Source organism: Aedes albopictus, chromosome 1 (assembly GCF_035046485.1).
Source record: "Aedes albopictus strain Foshan chromosome 1, AalbF5, whole genome shotgun sequence".
NCBI classification, from domain to species: Eukaryota; Metazoa; Arthropoda; class Insecta; order Diptera; family Culicidae; genus Aedes; species Aedes albopictus.
Genome location: NC_085136.1, coordinates 19,624,892 through 19,649,554, shown reverse-complemented (window position 1 = coordinate 19,649,554; position 24,663 = coordinate 19,624,892). Strand labels below are relative to the sequence as shown.

Below are 24,663 nucleotides of genomic sequence, written 5' to 3'. Positions count from 1 at the left end.
GAAGCGTGGTGACCGCGTTACAAAGACCTGGAAGGAGAACGAACTCATGAGGGAAATTGTTGAAAACTTCAAAAGGAGAAATTTGTACTCATATGTTTTTCGGCAAAGTTTCATCGTTTCATCACCAGAATTCAGGATGAACAACAAATTAGGGAGTGCTTCTGGGTTCATATGGTAATAGACCAAGTAGTTGATAAGTTGAGTTCACAGAACAGTTGCAAATGGCATCAGATTACATACATACTGTGGAACTATAAATTCCCCCATTGTTATCCATTTCAAGATTCCTGGACACACGAAATAAATTGGTTTCCGTGTCGAAAATGTATTCGCAAGAAACCATTCCTCTGCTGTCGGAATTATGTTTCGAAGCGGGCTCCAAAATCGACGATTTCCTAGGAATGTAGCAACAATAATGCCTCGTTGGCTCGATGGGTCATAAATCGTGTGTGTCTGTATGTGTGAGGAAAATCATTTCCAGTCCAGCCCAGTTGTTGGCTTTCGCTTACAACGGGAAACCGTACAAAGTTCCAAATTTTCATCCCACCCTATATGCAGGAGACCATAGCAACACGCAGAGCACCACGGCATGCTGCAAACGAACCGGGGCGGCCGGCGTTCGCGGAAATTGGGGAATCCCTCGGCGAGGCTAGCTGTGGTGGCTGCTGTGTCCTTCAGGGAAAACCCCGACGGAGTTAGCGTGAAAAATGGATACTCTCTGGGGCATACAGTAGTGCTGCCATGCACGGGTGGTTCGGAGAATAGATTTATAATGGAAGTGTAGGGGAGTCAATATGACAATGTAGAACACTGCCTAGTGACTGAAGTATTAATCTACTAGGTTGAAGTTCACGTTAATAAAGAAACAAAGCTGCTGCCTTGTAACGATTGAGTTGTTGTTGAATTTGGTGTTGTTTTTCGGTTGATCCAAATAAGAAAATGACACAATTTCCCGGAGGAATCCTGTCCGGATTCCTTCGGGAATCCGGACAGGATTCCTCCGGGAATCCGGACAGGATTCCTCCGGGAATCCGGACAGGATTCCTCCGGGAATCCGGACAGGATTCCTCCGGGAATCCGGACAGGATTCCTCCGGGAATCCGGACAGGATTCCTCCGGGAATCCGGACAGGATTCCTCCGGGAATCCGGACAGGATTCCTACGGTAATCCGGACAGGATTCCTACGGTAATCCGGACAGGATTCCTCCGGGAATCCGGACAGGATTCCTCCGGGAATCCGGACAGGATTCCTCCGGGAATCCGGACAGGATTCCTCCGGGAATCCGGACAGGATTCCTCCGGGAATCCGGACAGGATTCCTCCGGGAATCCGGACAGGATTCCTCCGGGAATCCGGACAGGATTCCTCCGGGAATCCGGACAGGATTCCTCCGGGAATCCGGACGGGATTCCTCCGGGAATCCGGACGGGATTCCTCCGGGAATCCGGACGGGATTCCTCCGGGAATCCGGACGGGATTCCTCCGGGAATCCGGACGGGATTCCTCCGGGAATCCGGATGGGATTCCTCCGGGAATCCGGATGGGATTCCTCCGGGAATCCGGATGGGATTCCTCCGGGAATCCGGACGGGATTCCTCCGGGAATCCGGACGGGATTCCTCCGGGAATCCGGACGGGATTCCTCCGGGAATCCGGACGGGATTCCTCCGGGAATCCGGACGGGATTCCTCCGGGAATCCGGACGGGATTCCTCCGGGAATCCGGACGGGATTCCTCCGGGAATCCGGACGGGATTCCTCCGGGAATCCGGACGGGATTCCTCCGGGAATCCGGACAGGATTCCTCCGGGAATCCGGACAGGATTCCTCCGGGAATCCGGACAGGATTCCTCCGGGAATCCGGACAGGATTCCTCCGGGAATCCGGACAGGATTCCTCCGGGAATCCGGACAGGATTCCTACGGTAATCCGGACAGGATTCCTACGGTAATCCGGACAGGATTCCTCCGGGAATCCGGACAGGATTCCTCCGGGAATCCGGACAGGATTCCTCCGGGAATCCGGACAGGATTCCTCCGGGAATCCGGACAGGATTCCTCCGGGAATCCGGACAGGATTCCTCCGGGAATCCGGACAGGATTCCTCCGGGAATCCGGACAGGATTCCTCCGGGAATCCGGACAGGATTCCTCCGGGAATCCGGACAGGATTCCTACGGTAATCCGGACAGGATTCCTTCTCCGGAATCCGGACAGATCCTCCGGGAATCCGGACAGGATTCCTCCGGGAATCCGGACAGGATTCCTCCGGGAATCCGGACAGGATTCCTCCGGGAATCCGGACAGGATTCCTCCGGGAATCCGGACAGGATTCCTCCGGGAATCCGGACAGGATTCCTCCGGGAATCCGGACAGGATTCCTCCGGGAATCCGGACGGGATTCCTCCGGGAATCCGGACGGGATTCCTCCGGGAATCCGGACGGGATTCCTCCGGGAATCCGGACGGGATTCCTCCGGGAATCCGGACGGGATTCCTCCGGGAATCCGGACGGGATTCCTCCGGGAATCCGGATGGGATTCCTCCGGGAATCCGGATGGGATTCCTCCGGGAATCCGGAAGGGATTCCTCCGGGAATCCGGACGGGATTCCTCCGGGAATCCGGACGGGATTCCTCCGGGAATCCGGACGGGATTCCTCCGGGAATCCGGACGGGATTCCTCCGGGAATCCGGACGGGATTCCTCCGGGAATCCGGACGGGATTCCTCCGGGAATCCGGACGGGATTCCTCCGGGAATCCGGACGGGATTCCTCCGGGAATCCGGACGGGATTCCTCCGGGAATCCGGACGGGATTCCTCCGGGAATCCGGACGGGATTCCTCCGGGAATCCGGACGGGATTCTTCCGGGAATCCGGACGGGATTCCTCCGGGAATCCGGACGGGATTCCTCCGGGAATCCGGACGGGATTCCTCCGGGAATCCGGACGGGATTCCTCCGGGAATCCGGACGGGATTCCTCCGGGAATCCGGACGGGATTCCTCCGGGAATCCGGACGGGATTCCTCCGGGAATCCGGACGGGATTCCTCCGGGAATCCGGACGGGATTCCTCCGGGAATCCGGACGGGATTCCTCCGGGAATCCGGACGGGATTCCTCCGGGAATCCGGACGGGATTCCTCCGGGAATCCGGACGGGATTCCTCCGGGAATCCGGACGGGATTCCTCCGGGAATCCGGACGGGATTCCTCCGGGAATCCGGACGGGATTCCTCCGGGAATCCGGACGGGATTCCTCCGGGAATCCGGACGGGATTCCTCCGGGAATCCGGTCGGGATTCCTCCGGGAATCCGGTCGGGATTCCTCCGGGAATCCGGACGGGATTCCTCCAGGAATCCGGACGGGATTCCTCCGGGAATCCGGACGGGATTCCTCCAGGAATCCGGACGGGATTCCTCCGGGAATCCGGACGGGATTCCTCCGGGAATCCGGACGGGATTCCTCCGGGAATCCGGACGGGATTCCTCCGGGAATCCGGACGGGATTCCTCCGGGAATCCGGACGGGATTCCTCCGGGAATCCGGACGGGATTCCTCCGGGAATCCGGACAGGATTTTCTCCGGGAATCCGGACAGGATTTTCTCCGGGAATCCGGACAGGATTTTCTCCGGGAATCCGGACAGGATTTTCTCCGCGAATCCGGACAGGATTTTCTCCGGGAATCCGGTCAGGATTTTCTCCGGGAATCCGGACAGGATTTTCTCCGGGAATCCGGACAGGATTTTCCTCCCGGGAATCCGGACAGGATTCCCCCGGGAATCCGGACAGGATTCCCCCGGGAATCCGGACAGGATTCCCCCGGGAATCCGGACAGGATTCCCCCGGGAATCCGGACAGGATTCCCCCGGGAATCCGGACAGGATTCCCCCGGGAATCCGGACAGGATTCCCCCGGGAATCCGGACAGGATTCCCCCGGGAATCCGGACAGGATTCCCCCGGGAATCCGGACAGGATTCCCCCGGGAATCCGGACAGGATTCCCCCGGGAATCCGGACAGGATTCCCCCGGGAATCCGGACAGGATTCCCCCGGGAATCCGGACAGGATTCCCCCGGGAATCCGGACAGGATTCCCCCGGGAATCCGGACAGGATTCCCCCGGGAATCCGGACAGGATTCCCCCGGGAATCCGGACAGGATTCCCCCGGGAATCCGGACAGGATTCCCCCGGGAATCCGGACAGGATTCCCCCGGGAATCCGGACAGGATTCCCCCGGGAATCCGGACAGGATTCCCCCGGGAATCCGGACAGGATTCCCCCGGGAATCCGGACAGGATTCCCCCGGGAATCCGGACAGGATTCCCCCGGGAATCCGGACAGGATTCCCCCGGGAATCCGGACAGGATTCCCCCGGGAATCCGGACAGGATTCCCCCGGGAATCCGGACAGGATTCCCCCGGGAATCCGGACAGGATTCCCCCGGGAATCCGGACAGGATTCCCCCGGGAATCCGGACAGGATTCCCCCGGGAATCCGGACAGGATTCCCCCGGGAATCCGGACAGGATTCCCCCGGGAATCCGGACAGGATTCCCCCGGGAATCCGGACAGGATTCCCCCGGGAATCCGGACAGGATTCCCCCGGGAATCCGGACAGGATTCCCCCGGGAATCCGGACAGGATTCCCCCGGGAATCCGGACAGGATTCCCCCGGGAATCCGGACAGGATTCCCCCGGGAATCCGGACAGGATTCCCCCGGGAATCCGGACAGGATTCCCCCGGGAATCCGGACAGGATTCCCCCGGGAATCCGGACAGGATTCCCCCGGGAATCCGGACAGGATTCCCCCGGGAATCCGGACAGGATTCCCCCGGGAATCCGGACAGGATTCCCCCGGGAATCCGGACAGGATTCCCCCGGGAATCCGGACAGGATTCCCCCGGGAATCCGGACAGGATTCCCCCGGGAATCCGGACAGGATTCCCCCGGGAATCCGGACAGGATTCCCCCGGGAATCCGGACAGGATTCCCCCGGGAATCCGGACAGGATTCCCCCGGGAATCCGGACAGGATTCCCCCGGGAATCCGGACAGGATTCCCCCGGGAATCCGGACAGGATTCCCCCGGGAATCCGGACAGGATTCCCCCGGGAATCCGGACAGGATTCCCCCGGGAATCCGGACAGGATTCCCCCGGGAATCCGGACAGGATTCCCCCGGGAATCCGGACAGGATTCCCCCGGGAATCCGGACAGGATTCCCCCGGGAATCCGGACAGGATTCCCCCGGGAATCCGGACAGGATTCCCCCGGGAATCCGGACAGGATTCCCCCGGGAATCCGGACAGGATTCCCCCGGGAATCCGGACAGGATTCCCCCGGGAATCCGGACAGGATTCCCCCGGGAATCCGGACAGGATTCCCCCGGGAATCCGGACAGGATTCCCCCGGGAATCCGGACAGGATTCCCCCGGGAATCCGGACAGGATTCCCCCGGGAATCCGGACAGGATTCCCCCGGGAATCCGGACAGGATTCCCCCGGGAATCCGGACAGGATTCCCCCGGGAATCCGGACAGGATTCCCCCGGGAATCCGGACAGGATTCCCCCGGGAATCCGGACAGGATTCCCCCGGGAATCCGGACAGGATTCCCCCGGGAATCCGGACAGGATTCCCCCGGGAATCCGGACAGGATTCCCCCGGGAATCCGGACAGGATTCCCCCGGGAATCCGGACAGGATTCCCCCGGGAATCCGGACAGGATTCCCCCGGGAATCCGGACAGGATTCCCCCGGGAATCCGGACAGGATTCCCCCGGGAATCCGGACAGGATTCCCCCGGGAATCCGGACAGGATTCCCCCGGGAATCCGGACAGGATTCCCCCGGGAATCCGGACAGGATTCCCCCGGGAATCCGGACAGGATTCCCCCGGGAATCCGGACAGGATTCCCCCGGGAATCCGGACAGGATTCCCCCGGGAATCCGGACAGGATTCCCCCGGGAATCCGGACAGGATTCCCCCGGGAATCCGGACAGGATTCCCCCGGGAATTCCTCCGGGAATCCGGACAGGATTCCCCCGGGAATTCCTCCGGGAATCCGGACAGGATTCCTCCGGGAATCCGGACAGGATTCCTCCGGGAATCCGGACAGGATTCCTCCGGGAATCCGGACAGGATTCCTCCGGGAATCCGGACAGGATTCCTCCGGGAATCCGGACAGGATTCCTCTGGGAATCCGGACAGGATTCCTCTGGGAATCCGGACAGGATTCCTCTGGGAATCCGGACAGGATTCCTCCGGGAATCCGGACAGGATTCCTCCGGGAATCCGGACAGGATTCCTCCGGGAATCCGGACAGGATTCCTCCGGGAATCCGGACAGGATTCCTCCGGGAATCCGGACAGGATTCCTCCGGGAATCCGGACAGGATTCCTCCGGGAATCCGGACAGGATTCCTCCGGAAATCCGGACAGGATTCCTCCGGGAATCCGGACAGGATTCCTCCGGGAATCCGGACAGGATTCCTCCGGAAATCCGGACAGGATTCCTCCGGGAATCCGGACAGGATTCCTCCGGGAATCCGGACAGGATTCCTCCGGGAATCCGGACAGGATTCCTCCGGGAATCCGGACAGGATTCCTCCGGGAATCCGGACAGGATTCCTCCGGGAATCCGGACAGGATTCCTCCGGGAATCCGGACAGGATTCCTCCGGGAATCCGGACAGGATTCCTCCGGGAATCCGGACAGGATTCCTCCGGGAATCCGGACAGGATTCCTCCGGGAATCCGGACAGGATTCCTCCGGGAATCCGGACAGGATTCCTCCGGGAACTAACCCCTGGTTAGTTAGTTAGTTAGTTAGTTAGTTAGTTGGTTAGTTAGTTAGTTAGTTAGTTAGTTAGTTAGTTAGTTAGTTAGTTAGTTAGTTAGTTACTTAGTTAGTTACTTAGTTAGTTAGTTAGTTAGTTAGTTAGTTAGTTAGTTAGTTAGTTAGTTAGTTAGTTAGTTAGTTAGTTAGTTAGTTTACAATCCTGTATTATTGTTCCTCAATCCGAAACTTGATTGAAATAACAATAGTTTCAGGTTTTTGACGTGGGTTGTCAAGCTTGACATCTACAATATTATGGTAGTTTCTAAAAAAGTTTACTTTTAATTTCAATAATAGATTCATTGGAAAACAGCATGCTTGATTTTTTGCTCTGGGTTGTTATTATTTTTATTAAAAAAAAGAGAAAAAAGATTCTAACAGAGTAGTCAAGTAATCTCCTAATTAATAAAATTTACAACTTTTATAAAATACCTTACCTTGAACGCCGCACTAATTAAAAGTCATTTTCAATAAAACTTTTATCTACAGTAACTTTGCATAACTTGAAAATTATCCCTTTTCTAGCATTTGCAAAGTAGAACCTAAATGCTTTGCAAAACAAAACATTCTGCTTGGTTTGACCAAGGGTTTGACAGAAGTGACCGAGAGATTCATCAGTAAAACATTTGCATCAAAATATTCTACTTGATTTCATGTTCAATATGGTGGTTTTTACAATCCTATTCGTCGCCGAGGGAATGGTCAGTTAAATTGACTTAGAAACAAAGTAGAAATATGTTAATTTCCACAAGAGTCGCCATGAAACACTGGATTGTTAAATCAAACAGAATTTCACCATTGGAACGCCCCTCGGCACTCCATCGCAAAACAAAGAAACTTCTGTCATTTTTCACGTTGCCACCCACCACCCACGACACAGATGGTTGCTTGTTTTCTTGTTTTCCTCACCACCTCCCTTGCGTCTGTGGGTGAGAACAACTGCTGAAAACCACGAGAGCGCTCTCCTTTTGTTGTCGCTCACGCTAAAAACATTCTCTTGAGTGCAAAGGTGTCGGACTTGGGTTTGAAGTTTCGTAAAGCATCAGGATATCACTGTTTTTGAATAGAAAAAGACAGTGTTTGGAACATTTCTTTAGAATTTGGATGCCATCGTTTTAAAACTCCACGTGAAATAGCTTGAAACCGTCAGGAAAGCCTGAAATTTCAATGACTATCAGAGAGACCTTTACCCTATCATCACCGCATGTCGGACGGAGAGCTCTCGCACGCGCGAGAGAGAAAACTCGATAAAAATCTGCCACACGCACACTACCTCACAGTCTTTGACAACCAGTCAGTAAGGCCATAACAAAAACAACAAAGATCACGCAAAAGCCACAGAAGTTTTTCTTCATTCGCGAATCGCGGTCTCGTTTTTTAAAGCGTTTTTTCCGGTGATCCGGGAAACAGTGCCAATTCAAATCGGTTCGTGTGGAAGGAAAAGTGGTACCTGAATATTGTGTCAATTGTGCTGTGGGAAGAGAGTGAATGGAAAGTGAACGAATTGGGTAGCGCAGTGAAAGGATAGTGCCGCCGTCGCGTTTCCGTTCTTCTCTTCCGGTCGGTGTCTCCTAGCTCCGCCGAAACGTTTCGCGTTTGTCCGCCGTTCTTTCTGCACCATTCATCTTCATTCATAAGACACTGTCTAGGGCCGTCTCTGATCCGGTCACCACTAGGTTCCGCGTCGGAACATCACCCCCTTCCTCGGTTCGGTAAGTAGTGTCAAATCCTGTTCAGGAAAAATCGATTCTAACATCCCAAAATATTCGGGGGCAATGGGTAGCCTTCTGGGAAAAAGTTTGTGTCATGGTCATTTAATCCAATCTCCAACGTCCCTCCCCTCATAAAAGAAAACAATCCATTAAAAGAGTAGGCCAGCGGCAACTGATCAGAACAAAGTCCCTGCCTACTGCGACGGCTACAACTTTTTCCACTGCGATGCGAACGATGATAATTTCTCATTCACGCGGTGGCGGCGACGTCGCCGTCTGGTCTTCAGTTGTAGTAGGCGACGCCGACGCCGCCACCACCGCCACCGCCAGTGGGATGGAGGCAATGGCCCTCACACCAAACGCGACTCTCTATTTTTAGTCATTTTTGTCCGTTGTCCGGTTGTTTACTGCTGATGTTTGGGTTCCTGCGATCGAGTGTCAGCTGTGACTGCGATGGCAAAAATCCGAAATAAATGAAAAATGATTCTTTGAGCTGACGGCGGCGGCGGCGTGCTTACGCACGCTTGTCGCCTGAATCTGGTTCGATGGTTGCTGCGGTCGTCGTCTGTCTTCGGTAAGCGATAAGCCGCGCGCGGTGACTATTTTTGAGTGACACTCGACGGGTCGTTAACGGATTTAAGTCATTTCAGGAGGTATTTTTTTTTTCAAATTAAAATGATGATGCGATAAACGCTGCGCTTACTGAGAAATCTCTCATTCTGGAACATTATCTTATCGTGACAGCGTGAGTTGAAGGATATAGTGCATTTTGTTTTATCAAAGCTTATGTGTTTGCATTAAGCTGTATTATTGTTCGCTCGAATTTACATTTTAACTAGAGCAACGTACCTAAAGCAGAAAACTTTATCAAGAACCGTCCTGGTGCATCCGTTGCCAGTTGCAACTCATTTTTCAATCACAGCAACCCGCGCGTTGCTCAAGCCTACTCTGTCTTTTTTGCCGTGAATCGTAGTCAAAACAGACGCGAATAGGTTAGTTTAAACCACAGTTCTTACTTTTCCAGACGAATCTGAAACACAACAATACAACAGCTATACAAGGTACAGCCTAACAACATGAGCTGGAATGAATTAACTACATCGGCTGTTTTCCTACTCTCCGCATCGACCAATGTGGCGCTAGCTTCTATGCGCGAAAAATCGCTAAAAGTAAATCGCAAAAATCTAGATTGAGTTTAAATAAGGGCGAAAGTAACATGAGAGAGTTCTCTTCATCGACTCTCTCTTCTGCAAATTAAAGTGACAAGATGCAAATTCAATCGAACTTTTTTACACTTAGACGCTAGATTGCATCGCAACCTAGCGATTTATGACCAAAAAGTTCAGCAATACTTGCATCTTGTCACTTTAATTTGAAGAAGAGAGAGTCGATGAAGAGAACTCTCTCATGTTACTTTCGCCCTTATTTAAACTCAATCTAGAAATATTGTATGGCGAATACCATCTAAAGGCAAATTCTTCAAAGTGGAACACATTATTCGAAAAAATATTTGGTAGTGGTTGTGCACAATGGTGACCACTGTTAAGCCTACCAAATATTTTTTCCGGTAAATGCTTTGTATTTCAAGTAATTCAAGTTTAGATACATTTCGCCATACACAATTAAATTGATTTACTCCTGCTGATCAACTGTGGCTGCGCGCAAAGCGGGTAGTCCATTCGTAGGAAATGTTCCTACGAGCTTGTGGGAAACTTGTAGTTCCCATACAGTTGTGCAGAAGAATGTTGGATGATGCCCACGAAAGTAGATTGAGGGATCGTGTTTGGTGGCCAGCCATCGATAAGGAAGTTGTCCAATATGTCCATCGGTGCGAAGGATAGTGTTAAGTTAGTCTGACTGAAAGACCCGAACCAATACAACTGCCTACAAGCCCGTGGATCTACGTTGAAATTGATTACCAAGGGCTGATACCTTCGGGAAAGTATCTATTTGCTATTATAGATTATTACAGCAGGTACAAAGAAGTCAAAACAATGGCACGAACTACAGCAAAGGACACACTGTGTTCACTCGTTCAGGCTACCCGGTCACTATAACCAAAGATGTCCGATTAACAATATAACCAAGACTACAACACTGAACAATGCGTGACTATTTGTTTCGGATGAATTCGATCAAATATGTCAAAGCTCGTGGAATTATCTTGAACTTTACGAGGCCATACTGCAAGAAAACGGAATAGTTGAAGGACAACACCGTTCCTTGCTTACCTAGTGATGTACTACACCTCTTTCCATTGCACACTGGGAATTGATTCTTAAGGGCAAAGATAGAGAGGTGGCGTATGTTGCACGACACTCCAGACCGCCAACTCAGAAACGGGGGTAAAGTGTTAATGAAAATCTTGCTACCAGGAAATAAACTCACGTCCAACTTTGCTTCCAACGAATTCACCGTAGTTCTCGAGTGTTAAAGTAGCAGGCGTTTTATCCTGAAAAACGTACCAACGGAAAAGAATGACTAAGGAAATCTAGTTGCATTGAGTCATGCTGAAACGGAAGCTGCTGGAGATGAAACACGACGAGCATTCAAGTCTGGAGTCCCACTTCGTTTTGACCAGTTGGTACGAAAACTGAAGTCATCCGGTGCAAAAATGGACGAAAAGGTCATCGTATGCCACCTAATACTGACCATGCCGCCTCGTATGAGTTGATGAACACGGCAATGGAGGCGGTTTTGAAGCAATAGAAGAATTCGTGAAGAGAAGTACCTGATTGTTTAGTCAGGGATAAATTACGTTGAATCACCCGAAAGACGTTGGTTTGCCGGTAGATCTGGTGGAATGTGTCGACTGCGGAAAATTTGACCACAAGCATGCTGAATGCCTGGAGTCAGGATTGCGTCAGGAGCAGAGCCGAAATTGTTGGAAGCAAGCCGACTGGAAACTAGGTTATGATTAGTCGATGTTGCATTAGTTAGAAATTTTCATTCTGTTCTTTTCCACTGTTGCGAAGATCGAACACGAATATTGCGATGGACAGTGGGAAATTCAATATCAAGAAGTTACGAAGCAGCGGATATGAAATCTAGCGGTTCAAGGTCGAAATGTTGTTAATCTGGAAGATTTTGTGGAAGTTCGAATCGGAGGCCGCCCCTACCCCCGGGCTACGATCGCCCTTCTGGTGGACGACTGCCAACATTCGGTGATAAGAAATAGCAAAACCGCGAAGGCTACGTGGGATGGAATCAAAAACCACCATCAGAAAACGACGATAACGACCAAGGTATCCCTGTAGAAGAAAATTTGCAAGGCGGAGTACAACGAAAACGGGGACATGGAGGGGCACTTGTTGGAACTTGATGGAAGAACTTTTTTCCAGTCTGGCCAACGTGGGACAGGAATTTGACTCGAATCTGAAAGTAATAATGGTTCTGAAAGGCAATGCAGATTATTTTGACAACCTGATCACGGGGCATTGGATTGACGGGCATCCAAGGGCAATCCAAGGATCTGACCATGGAGCTTGTTGAAGATAAATTACTGGACAAAGCGCAAAAGAGAATGGAGAAGACCCGTCAAGGCGAAGCCATCCTGCGTGTCGATACCGAGAAGAAGACCTTCGTCTACCATCAATGTCGGAAGTCAGGCCATATGACTGTCCGTAGATAATGAAGAATGAAGATTCCTCTACGTTTGCAGGACGAAAAGGTACTCAGCAGAAGCCCAAGCCCATGGGGAAGACAGTGACAACCACATCGTTTGCGTTCACTGCATCCCAAAATCGGAAGCAGTTGAAGACGTGGATAACCGGTGCTACTGCCCATATGTGTTGCGATCAATCGTTTTTCGAGGTTTCGAAGCAAAGGTCTGGCATGACCATCACTAACGGTAACGAAACGTATGTCCGAGTCGGATTCGGCCGTTTGTTTTGCCACGATGATAATGGAGAGCAACAAGAAATCATCCTCAGCAACGTTTTATATTGTTGAAAATGCTTGGACATCCACATGCACAACAGAAACATGTGCTTGATGAACAAATTGAGATGTGAATTGTGGAAAGAAATCCACGTACTCCGGTGAGACTCGAACTCATGACTCCCAATTCGCTAGATGGGCGCTTCTATTCCTTCATGATACGGAGTTACTCAACTATCTCCGTCACCACTAGGCATAAAACTGAACTCGAAGCCACAGTCGCACATGACTATTTTCTTTTCACAATCCAAACCTCTTGTGGATGGGATGAGATGAAAATCCGTCGGCCGATACGTAGCACGAGAGTCCACAACGGTACTGCTGAGACCACTGGTATTGTGCGAAAGCTAACTGACGAGCCGAGAACATTAAATGAAGCTATGAAAGGACCTGAAGCGTAGTTGTGGATGGGAGCTATGGACGATAAGATGACGTTGTTGCAAGTGAATGGTGCATGGCAGCTGACGGAGTTGGCTGCGAACGGATCTTCAAGCGGAAGCTAGACGAAGATGGAAAAGTGGTAAAATATTCAGCTCGGTCTAGCCGCTCAAGGATTCACCCTAAAGTTCGAGACAGACTATGACGAAGTTTTTGCGATGACAATCAACGTGCATTTGATTGGACACGGTAAGCAGATCAACATCCGCATTGAAAGTGTGCTTTATGTCTTAGAGCTGACGCTGAATCTGATGTCTCTGCGGTGACCGGAAAGTGCTGGAAAGAAGATGATCTTCCACAAATGGAAGGTCTACGTTATGGACAAAGACGAGGATGTTGTAGCAATCGACAAGCAACTTAAGTTACTGTTCAAGAAAATGGTGTTTGGATTGGATCTAGACAGCAGCGTGAAACCTGGATGCTTCCCACGACTCAGCTTGCCACGAGTGGTGTGTGAGCCGTTCCTGACTGGCAAACAAACATGAGACCGGTTCGTTAGTCGTGATGGGAAGCGGACAATCCGTCCGTTAGAGCTCTAGTCCCATGTGTTCTGTCTATGGTCTCATCTCACCTGTGTCTTGGACCTGTGACCGTGTTTCAAGTCTGTATGCAACGCCCAGCTCGTGTCGGAGTTTAACAAAAAGGATGGTTAATCAGTAATCCATAACGAGCCTAATACTATTTCAGAAAATGATTTGGATGATACTTCGATAGACAAAGCTACCGGAAGTGATCTGGGTGAAACTGAGATCCGTTGAAGTTGTAGAAATCATGTACCTCCTATCTGGCATGATGGTGAAGGTATGATCGACTGATACAAAGCCCGACTAGTTCTGAAGGGTTTTACGCAAACAAAAGGTTTCGAATACTAGGAAACATATTCGCCTGTTGCAAAGATGACTACCTTGAGGATTCTGCCAGCATTGGCAAACCAGTGAGATCTGTACGTGCATCAAAACGACGTGAAAACTGTGTTCCTGAATGGCAAATTGATCAAAGAAAACAACTGGCTTTGAAGTGGGAAACCATCTTATGTGCAAGCTCAACAAGGCGATTTATGGAATGAAGTAGAAGCCTTGATGGTTTTGCAAACGTGAACAATCGTGAGGTCCCATACAAAAAGTGTGACATAGGGGAGAGGGGGTTGAAAAAGGTCGATTTTTGCGTGACATAATTTGTGTACCCCCAGTAAATATATGAAGGCGAGAATGAATGCTGAAATCCAAATTGATTTGTCATTTGCAAGTAGTCTAGGATTATCTGTTGTCCAGAAATGTTTTGGATTAGACATGGAGGACGGCCCTGGAAGAATTCTGCAAACTGTTGGACTTCCTTACATCTGTCTGTAACACCATAATTTCATATACTGAAATTCCTTGTCAGCGAATTTTATGATCATGTTCTTGACGGTCTCGAACGATACTCGTAACAAACCGTGAAAACAGATCAGCACAATTCTGCAAAAACTTAGAATGACCGCAAACATCCTGATTCTGGAAGTCAAACAGCTATGAGAAAAATAACGCAAAGTTATAGTAGTAGTATAGTATACAACAACAGTCACGTTTAAACCACATCAATGTTATTACAAACAACTTTAAAATTCGGAAACGCAAGAGGAGATACGGAAAGCGAAACTAGAGAGCCGGATCAACGATGATGTCATTGACATGAACGCCCTGGAGGAGTTTGTGATTTGGGTGAGTGACCACGTTCTCAAGCTGATAGGAGTCTTCGACGCAATTATTTGGACTTGCTGGTGAAAGTGTACCATAAAGTTGGAACTGGTCACATGATCGCCATGTGTGATAAAAATCAAGCAACAATATCAGCTTTGTTCAATTATGATGCGAGAGCTTGACTGGCTGGGCACAACAATTTCAACCGAGATCAGCCAAGATAGCTTCTTCACCGTTCGACGAGGATGTTCCAGACAGTAGCCGAGCCATATTAAAGAAACGGGAAGAACTGATAGTCCGCTATCAATGAAGAACCTAATTATGGACCTAATAATAGACCTAAATTCCTTTACGAATGAGATGGTGGGTGCATGGAAGAACAAATGGGCTACCATGAACGACCTAAGAACTTTGTCTGTTCTCACTTTGTCGCAAAACTAACGATACAGTAGAGGAGCATTTCCAAATTTTTGCGCCTTAAAAGATGCCTAGCATCCACTCTACGATTTGTCGATATATCATATAAAGCTGTAGAAAACTGCTGAAAAACTTTGAATAGAAAAAAAGTGCAGCAATAGCTTTGAAATACAGTGCAATTCCAACGGAGTGGCCGTGATGAGCTACAAAGTACAACGGCGACGATGAAGAAATAATTAGAAAGCTTTAAAAAGGTAGCAAACAATTGCAGGTTTTTGATTATCAAGGAGCTTTTTTCGGACTGACGGACATGATGCGGTAGAATACTCATCATTCGATGTATGGTACCGTATGTTATTGTCTCGTGAACACCGCGTTCAGTGTCTACTTCAAGATTGGTATTATCAAATACATCAACATGCCAACGACGACACAGTGTTTAACGAGATACGACAAAGCTTCCATCCTGTGCAAACTATGAACACGCCTGGGTATGGAAAAAAGTCGGCACTTGGTGTCGCCTGGTATCAAAAGAGCACGTCGATTAAGTTCAACACCATATGTTTATGACTTTAAGTTTTTTTTGGTCTCATACACTGAGTCCTACTTTGTGAAACTTCGACTGTAAAACAGAAAAGAGTTGTGTATACATGCTTGAGTTTTAGATATTTAATCAGAAGATGGTGGCTCCATAGAGGATGACTCTTTTCTATAACCAAGTACGACACGTGGAGGAGAAAGTTACCAGCAAGCTGCTCTATTAAGTGAGGCTCATAACGTAATCAACCCGAGAAGAACTGACACTGGCCCTCTTCTGAACCTGAGCAAACATACTTCCGGGTGCTGCGCAAAGATCAGTGTAATGTCAGTCGTAATCGATCACATTATGCCCAAGTGGAAAAATAACTTCGGAACCAAGAGCTAACGAAAACGAATTTTCTTGAAGGAAATTGACGTGCAGTAAGATAGTTTCGGAATGGTTTGGCATGAATTAAAGCCACATATTCAGCGAAAAGAAGAGCTGAAGATACTGTTCTCCATAATGATGAATCTTTTCTGTACGGCAAAAATAAATATAAAAAGAACAACACCACAATAGTTGGGGCCCGTGGTATAGTGGCTACACGTTCACTTCATAAGTGGATGGTCATGGGGTTCGATTCCAGCCCCGGCACTTGCAATTTTTCGTCAGTTACTCTAGTTCTGGAGGAACTCCCTGAAGGAATGCTCGGTGGTACTCTAAGAGGAACTAATTGGGAGAATTCCTGAAGAAGTTGCTCAAGGAACTATAGGAGGAATTTTCGACAAAACTCCTGGCGGAATATTTTGAGGAAATTCCTGGAAGAATTCCTTGAGGAATCCTTGGAAAATTTCCCGAAGGAAGTCTCGGAGGAATTCTCATAAAAACTCATAAACTCATAAAAACTTCAGGGGGAACTTCCTGGAGAAATTATTTAAGGAACTTTCGGAGGAATACACGGAGGAGCTCCTGAAGGAATTTTTGGTTGAATGTTGGAGATATTCTTTAGGTGATACCTGTTTGAATTTTCGGAAGAAACTTCTGGAGGAACCTCCGGGGTTTGCGGAGGTTACTTGTGCAAGAGCGTTCGGAAGCATTTTACGCGAAATCACCCAAAACGACTTTTTGGAAAATTCTCTGTAATTAATTTCTGGAGTAACCCTCACAATATCCAGGAAGCATGTTTAAAAGGAATTCTTGGATGAATCCCCGGAATCAAATCTCCATAAGAAACTCCTGGAGGAATCCCTAAAAGGAATTGACACTTTTCGGAAGAAACTCCTAGGGGTATCCTCGGAATGAGTTTTTAGTAACCTCGCTGGATTGAATAAACTGGAAAAACATCCTTCAAGAGGAATCTCATGGATGAATTCCGGAGGTTGCGGAATGAATACCTAACAGTGGCAGTTTCTGGTTCAAAGCATGAATATACGGATAGCAATCAATGGTTCCGCTCGTGGTCGCATAATTGTGTTTGTTCATCTTCGAAAAATTGAAATTGACCCCGGAACCGATTCCCGGGAAATCCGAATACCGGTTCTAAAATGGCCAACAGTATTTCAGATAACGCAATATTAGCCCAGAATGATGTATTTTGAAAATCACGATGTTTGAGATGCCGCATGACGGTATTGCACCATTTTCAAAACATGGCCCCGGAACTGGATTCCGGAAAATCTGTATACCGATTCCATAATGGTCAAATGTATCCTAGGTGGCCAATCATTATGATAAAATGCCACAATTTTCAATATCATGAAGTTTGATATGTCGCATGATAGTGTTTGTTTTTTTTCGAAATTTGGACCCCGGAACCACCGGAACCGATTCCAGGGCAATACGAATACCGGATCCAAAACGGCCAACAGTATTTCAGACAACGCCAAAACAGCACAGAATGATGCATCTTGAAAAACCATGAAGTTTGAGGTGTCGCATGATGGATTGAAACATATTCAAAAATTGACCCCGGAACCGGTTTCCCGGAACATCCGTAAAACGGACCGGGATGGACTTCTAGACAAATTCCTCTATCATTCCAGTGAACTTAGGTCTGAAAACTGAACGGCTCTCATATCGAAAATTTACTTTTTCCAAAATGGCCAAATCGAATGACCCATTTTGATTCCGGAATAACTCCGGAACCAGGTGGCCATTCCAACAATCCCTAGCAAATCCTTAAATTAGAAGGACATCCGCTTATTGTGTCAGAATTTGGTCGTAAAATATTGAAAAACAAAAAAGTTATTACGAATAGAGTATTTTTTCGCACTCTCGTTGGTGGGGGTTGGTAACGGAAGGGTTAAGAAGTATCAGCTTTTTGGTCAAAATAGTAGTCGAACCCCTTGAAGGAACTGATCCGATGGAGACAGAATCGATCAATCCGTCGGTGTTACCCTTTCAAGCGACAAAAGATGAATAAGCTATAAGATGTAGCGACCGAGAGCTTAGGGCTCCTGGCATACGTAAAGATTACCTGATTGAAAGAATCTTTACTGCAGTGCAAGATGATAAAACGGTTAGCTAGAATCGAAGTTCTGCGTTCCCTTAGGGCCCAGAATGTGGCAACAACCCAGATGTGGCTTGCACAAGGCTAGCGAACGGAAACGCCCGTTCTCTGCTGAGTATGATAGGATCATTGATGCTGCCAGTTACCCCGTTTGTTCAGATCCATCACAAGCATTCAAAAAATTGAACGATCATCCTTACAAGAAGCAGTAGATGGAAGCCATTACAAACGAACCGATGCATCTGAAGTCCAACATGGTTTGAAGTATTCTGAAAAGATGTGACCGAGTTGAAATCCAGATGGATATTTCGATAACAAAAGCCTGGACAGGTTTACGGAGGAACTTATGCGCCCGTTGCCAAGTTCTTCACCATCTCGACCGTGCTAGATACTGCTGTTTACAACCTCAGTCCATCAACATGAAAACAGTTTCTGTATGGGGACCTGAAGTAGAACGTCTTTATTACTGTTCCACATGGCGTGTTCAGTAAACCCAGAATTCGATTCCTCCTGCAATTCTTACAGAAATCTGACTATAATCCTCACTGGTATACAGAGAGGCTTTCGACTGGTATCCAAAATGGAGCGAAGCTGTGGAGCGTTCTTTTGCTAAACTGGCGATACTGAATATAGCACCAATGGATGGTGGCTCCACAGAGGATAACGTATTCTTATAAGTAAGTGACACACATTCATCCTCTTTGGAGCCACCATGGCGCATGTGGGAAAGACGTCCCCACCAAGTCCCTCGGTTGAAGAGCCAAAACAATGATCCAATAGGCAAATTTCATGAAAGGATTGATAAAATACATGTACAATGCAGGAATCTTTGTCTTCAATACCGGACGTCAGGAACTATATTTCTGTAAATACTCTTGAACTTAAAAAAAAATCGGCTGTTTATAATCACAAAGTACGCATAAAATATTGTATAAAAAATCTGTAATACCCTGGCCAAGTTCGCAGGGGTTGACGGTATTAAAGTGAAGGAGTTTCATTTTGATTATTGTAATGTAGTGTTCTTTAGTGAAACATAACACCTTTTTAACACTTTAATGCGCCTCCAACGGTTCATCACGAACCGGCTGCTGCAGATGGAGTATGGCTGATCATATGCATCAGACATGCTCGATAAACAGGAGGAACCGCCGGGGCTCAGTAGAGTCTATTCCCAAGCAATAGTTCCAAGTCGGTTGGATTTGAGAAGGTTTTGATGATCGTTACAAATCCTAATAAAAGTATTATAGGATTTGTGACAGGTTTTGAAACCTTTACAGCCATCTGACTTCAAAATGTTGTTTGGGCTCTATTTCCCACGTTTATCGATTGATTTTTATTACATAGTAATTTATTAATGTCATAGTCGCTTTTTCGAATTTTTACAATGTTAGTTGGTCATATTTTCTTTAAATAAAGCAATAAAAATCGACCGAAGAATCAATAGTGGGAAGGAGATTTGCAGCACTTAATTGTGCTGATAGATTCAAAGCTAACGTGCGAACACTTAAACGCATTGTTGACGTCAATGCGTTCGACGTGACATTTTGGACAAAAACTGACTGCTTTATATTAACTGAACAACGTTACTTGTGTATGACTCGGTTGACATTTCTAGGCTACGCTTGAGAAAATGACATGGTTCATCTAGGTAGGAGCGATAGGACAATTGAACGAATTTGAATATTTTTAATAGTATTTGTAGCGGGATGAAAGTTGACATGAAATCTTTATTATTTTAAAATTTTATTGCAATCAACTGACCAACTTGGCGTATTTTTGATTATCTCTTAGATGTTCAGAAGTTCAGTTACATGTTTCTGTGGATTTTGGACCGATGACAATTTAAGGACACAAGAGATGAACACAAGTAGAAAACGATTAGCGAAATCAAGAAAACAATTTGACACAGGATCGACTATATTTTAACATACAGGGTTTGATTGATTCGATGAAAAAAAAAACAACATACGACAACTGACTTAACGAGGAGAAAAACATATTTAACCATACCACAAAATCAAACAAGGAGACAAACTCAAACCGTGTGACCATAACACTACATAGGCAAATCCTGACTGACTGACTAATTGAAAACTTTCCAATCTTCTACCGTATCTTTCTGAGTCAGTTGCAACAGTGTCTTAATGTATATCATTTTCCGCGTACGGCTGGCAAACTGCTTCTGAAAGATTACGTACTCTTTTCTATCTTCAGGTCTAGTGTAGAGGTTTCAACTCTATTCAGAGTGCAGCTAGAAACCTAGCAAAAAAAAAAAAAAAAAAAAAAAAAAAAAAAAAAAAAAAAAAAAAAAAAAAAAAAAAAAAAAAAAAATCTGTAATAGTAAAGACTGCTATTTTTTTCTTAAATTAAGTACAGCAAGTATAATCCATCATTCCACCCGCCACCAGCGATATGACTATCAATTTGCAGCCATTCTGCAGTAACAGTTCATTTACAAATCCAACCTTTGTCAACCATCATCATCAAACTCCCATTCCAACTCAATCACGGCCCCTCTCTTCTTCTGTCTCCCTCGTTTCAGCGTCCCCATCATCAATCACCGCCGCCGGGAGCAGCCGAACCCTTTTCGGCCACGCTTCCCACCGTCCAGCAGCCGTAACCGTCGCCGCCTCGACGTTACCGGGCTGGACCCTTCCAAGATTTCCCGTCGTGTCCTTTCCGCCGTGCCAATCCATATCAGCACCATTCGGTTACGGTCCCCATAATCGTTGTCGGAACCTGTCGCGCTCATCAATCAACTGCGGTGAAGAATTCGACGGTATGTTCTTCGATGGCGGAATGGAACTGCCGTCGCCGCTGTCGGGCGCCGATCCGCTGGGTGTCGTCGATCCGCACGTGAAGAAGTACTACCGGAAGGCCGAGCACAGGTGAGTGGCGAAAATTGTCGGCTCTTTTTATTTTTTTATTCTCGCTCCCCCTTTTTGAAAGATTTGGGTTTGAATTTGTCATCGGGTTTTTTGTTCAACTAATGGAGGGTTTATGCGGGGATTCGTTTATGGTCTGCATTAGTTATTCATAACGCATTTTTTAAATTATGATGACGGGGTTTACCCACATCATTTTGGTATCTTGTTCCATGAGATTAGAATTCTCAACTGAAAGGATCTGCTGCTTATCCGAATCAAAAAAAATCTGTCGAAATGTGGCTAAACACTGAACCAAGGAATTCGGACATGATTCCAACTAAATCCGGATAGGATTCCTCCTGAAATCCGGACAGGATTTTTCCTAAAATCCGGGCAGGACTCACCCTGAAATTTGGACAGGATTCCCCCTGGAATCCGGACAGTGGAGAAAGATAGATGGAATGGATGGATGGATGGAATCCGGACAGTGGAGTCCGGAGAAGATTCCCACTGGAATCCGGACAGGATTCTCACTGGAATCCGAAGAAGATTCCCACTGAAATCCGGAGAGGATTCCCACTGGAAACTGGAAAGGGTTCCCCCTGGAATCCGGAGAGGATTCCGACTGGAATCCGGGCAGGATTCCGACTGGAACCCGGGCAGGATTCCGACTGGAATCCGGACAGGATTCCGACTGTAATCCGAACAGGATTCCGAATGAAATCCGGACAGGATTGAGACTGGAAGCCGGGTAGGATTCCGGCTGAAATCCGGGTAGGATTCCGACTGGAATCCAGACAGGATTCCGACTGGAATCCGGACAGGATTCCGACTGGAATCCGGACAGGATTCCGACTGGAATCCGGACAGGATTCCGACTGGAATCCGGGTAGGATTCCGACTGGAATCCAGACAGGATTCCGACTGGAATCCGGACAGGATTCCGACTGGAATCCGGACAGGATTCCGACTGGAATCCGGACAGGATTCCGACTGGAATCCGGACAGGATTCCGACTGGAATCCGGACAGGATTCCGACTGGAATCCGGACAGGATTCCGACTGGAATCCGGACAGAATTTTGATTAGAATCCAGACAGCATTCCGGCTGAAATCCGGACAGGATTCCGACTGGAATCTGTTACGAGTGATAACGAGGTGGTAGACTTCTAACTATTTATTATGTTTCCAGTTCAAAACCGAATTAGCGACATTTTTTCTTTGACTTCCGCTGCGTTTGCCTTGCGTTAAACGCAATGTCGGAAGTGGGGCGCTGTATTGTACACCTGGTGCTCTATACAGCGCCCCACTTCCGACATTGTGTTTAACGCAAGGCAAACGCAGCGGAAGTCAAAGAAAAAATGTCGCTAATTCGGTTTTGAACTGGAAACATAATATTAAGATGTGTCTTGCACTAAAGCTCGTAACTGAATGAAACAATAATTTCTGCTACCGCTGTCATCTTGGTTGCGCTCCCAAACCATGGATTGCTAGGTTGCACAACTGGTGGTGGTAGCAGAATCCGGACAGGATTCCGACTGGAATCCGGACAGGATTCCGACTGGAATCCGGACAGGATTCCGACTGGAATCCGGACAGGATTCCGACTGGAATCCGGACAGGATTCCGACTGGAATCCGGACAGGATTCCGACTGGAATCCGGACAGGATTCCGACTGGAATCCGGACAGGAATCCGACTGGAATCCGGACAGGATTCCGACTGGAATCCGGACAGGATTCCGACTGGAATCCGGACAGGATTCCGACTGGAATCCGGACAGGATTCCGACTGGAATCCGGACAGGATTCTGACTGGAATCCGGACAGGATTCCGACTGGAATCCGGACAGGATTCCGACTGGAATCCGGACAGGATTCCGACTGGAATCCGGACAGGATTCCGACTGGAATCCGGACAGGATTCCGACTGGAATCCGGACAGGATTCCGACTGGAATCCGGACAGGATTCCGACTGGAATCCGGACAGGATTCCGACTGGAATCCGGACAGGATTCCGACTGGAATCCGGACAGGATTCCGACTGGAATCCGGACAGGATTCCGACTGGAATCCGGACAGGATTCTGACTGGAATCCGGACAGGATTCCGACTGGAATCCGGACAGGATTCCGACTGGAATCCGGACAGGATTCCGACTGGAATCCGGACAGGATTCCGACTGGAATCCGGACAGGATTCCGACTGGAATCCGGACAGGATTCCGACTGGAATCCGGACAGGATTCCGACTGGAATCCGGACAGGATTCCGACTGGAATCTGGACAGGATTCCGACTGGAATCCGGACAGGATTCCGACTGGAATCCGGACAGGATTCCGACTGGAATCCGGACAGGATTCCGACTGGAATCCGGACAGGATTCCGACTGGAATCCGGACAGGATTCCGACTGGAATCCGGACAGGATTCCGACTGGAATCCGGACAGGATTCCGACTGGAATCCGGACAGGATTCCGACTGGAATCCGGACAGGATTCCGACTGGAATCCGGACAGGATTCCGACTGGAATCCGGACAGGATTCCGACTGGAATCCGGACAGGATTCCGACTGGAATCCGGACAGGATTCCGACTGGAATCCGGACAGGATTCCGACTGGAATCCGGACAGGATTCTGACTGGAATCCGGACAGGATTCCGACTGGAATCCGGACAGGATTCCGACTGGAATCCGGACAGGATTCCGACTGGAATCTGGACAGGATTCCGACTGGAATCCGGACAGGATTCCGACTGGAATCCGGACAGGATTCCGACTGGAATCCGGACAGGATTCCGACTGGAATCCGGACAGGATTCCGACTGGAATCCGGACAGGATTCCGACTGGAATCCGGACAGGATTCCGACTGGAATCCGGACAGGATTCCGACTGGAATCCGGACAGGATTCCGACTGGAATCCGGACAGGATTCCGACTGGAATCCGGACAGGATTCCGACTGGAATCCGGACAGGATTCCGACTGGAATCCGGACAGGATTCCGACTGGAATCCGGACAGGATTCCGACTGGAATCCGGACAGGATTCCGACTGGAATCCGGACAGGATTCCGACTGGAATCCGGACAGGATTCCGACTGGAATCCGGACAGGATTCCGACTGGAATCCGGACAGGATTCCGACTGGAATCCGGACAGGATTCCGACTGGAATCCGGACAGGATTCTGACTGGAATCCGGACAGGATTCCGACTGGAATCCGGACAGGATTCCGACTGGAATCCGGACAGGATTCCGACTGGAATCCGGACAGGATTCCGACTGGAATCCGGACAGGATTCCGACTGGAATCCGGACAGGATTCCGACTGGAATCCGGACAGGATTCCGACTGGAATCCGGACAGGATTCCGACTGGAATCCGGACAGGATTCCGACTGGAATCCGGACAGGATTCCGACTGGAATCCGGACAGGATTCCGACTGGAATCCGGACAGGATTCCGACTGGAATCCGGACAGGATTCCGACTGGAATCCGGACAGGATTCCGACTGGAATCCGGACAGGATTCCGACTGGAATCCGGACAGGATTCCGACTGGAATCCGGACAGGATTCCGACTGGAATCCGGACAGGATTCCGACTGGAATCCGGACAGGATTCCGACTGGAATCCGGACAGGATTCCGACTGGAATCCGGACAGGATTCCGACTGGAATCCGGACAGGATTCCGACTGGAATCCGGACAGGATTCCGACTGGAATCCGGACAGGATTCCGACTGGAATC

The 24,663-nt window shown here is 48.7% G+C and overlaps 2 protein-coding genes across 2 annotated transcripts in view; both read left to right on the top strand.

Moving 5' to 3' along the window:
* LOC134284823 (uncharacterized) overlaps positions 1-24,663 on the top strand; it is a 496,062-nt gene that overhangs the window by 267,892 nt on the left and 203,507 nt on the right. The window lies entirely within an intron of this gene.
* Positions 8,157-24,663, top strand: part of LOC109408929 (cytosolic purine 5'-nucleotidase) — a 168,403-nt gene continuing 151,896 nt past the window's right edge. Inside the window, exons 1-2 of the mRNA XM_029855772.2 lie at positions 8,157-8,540; positions 20,585-20,930. Of these exons, the coding sequence (XP_029711632.2) occupies positions 20,824-20,930 (107 nt within the window). The 5' untranslated portion in view covers positions 8,157-8,540; positions 20,585-20,823. The remainder of the gene's footprint in view (positions 8,541-20,584; positions 20,931-24,663) is intronic.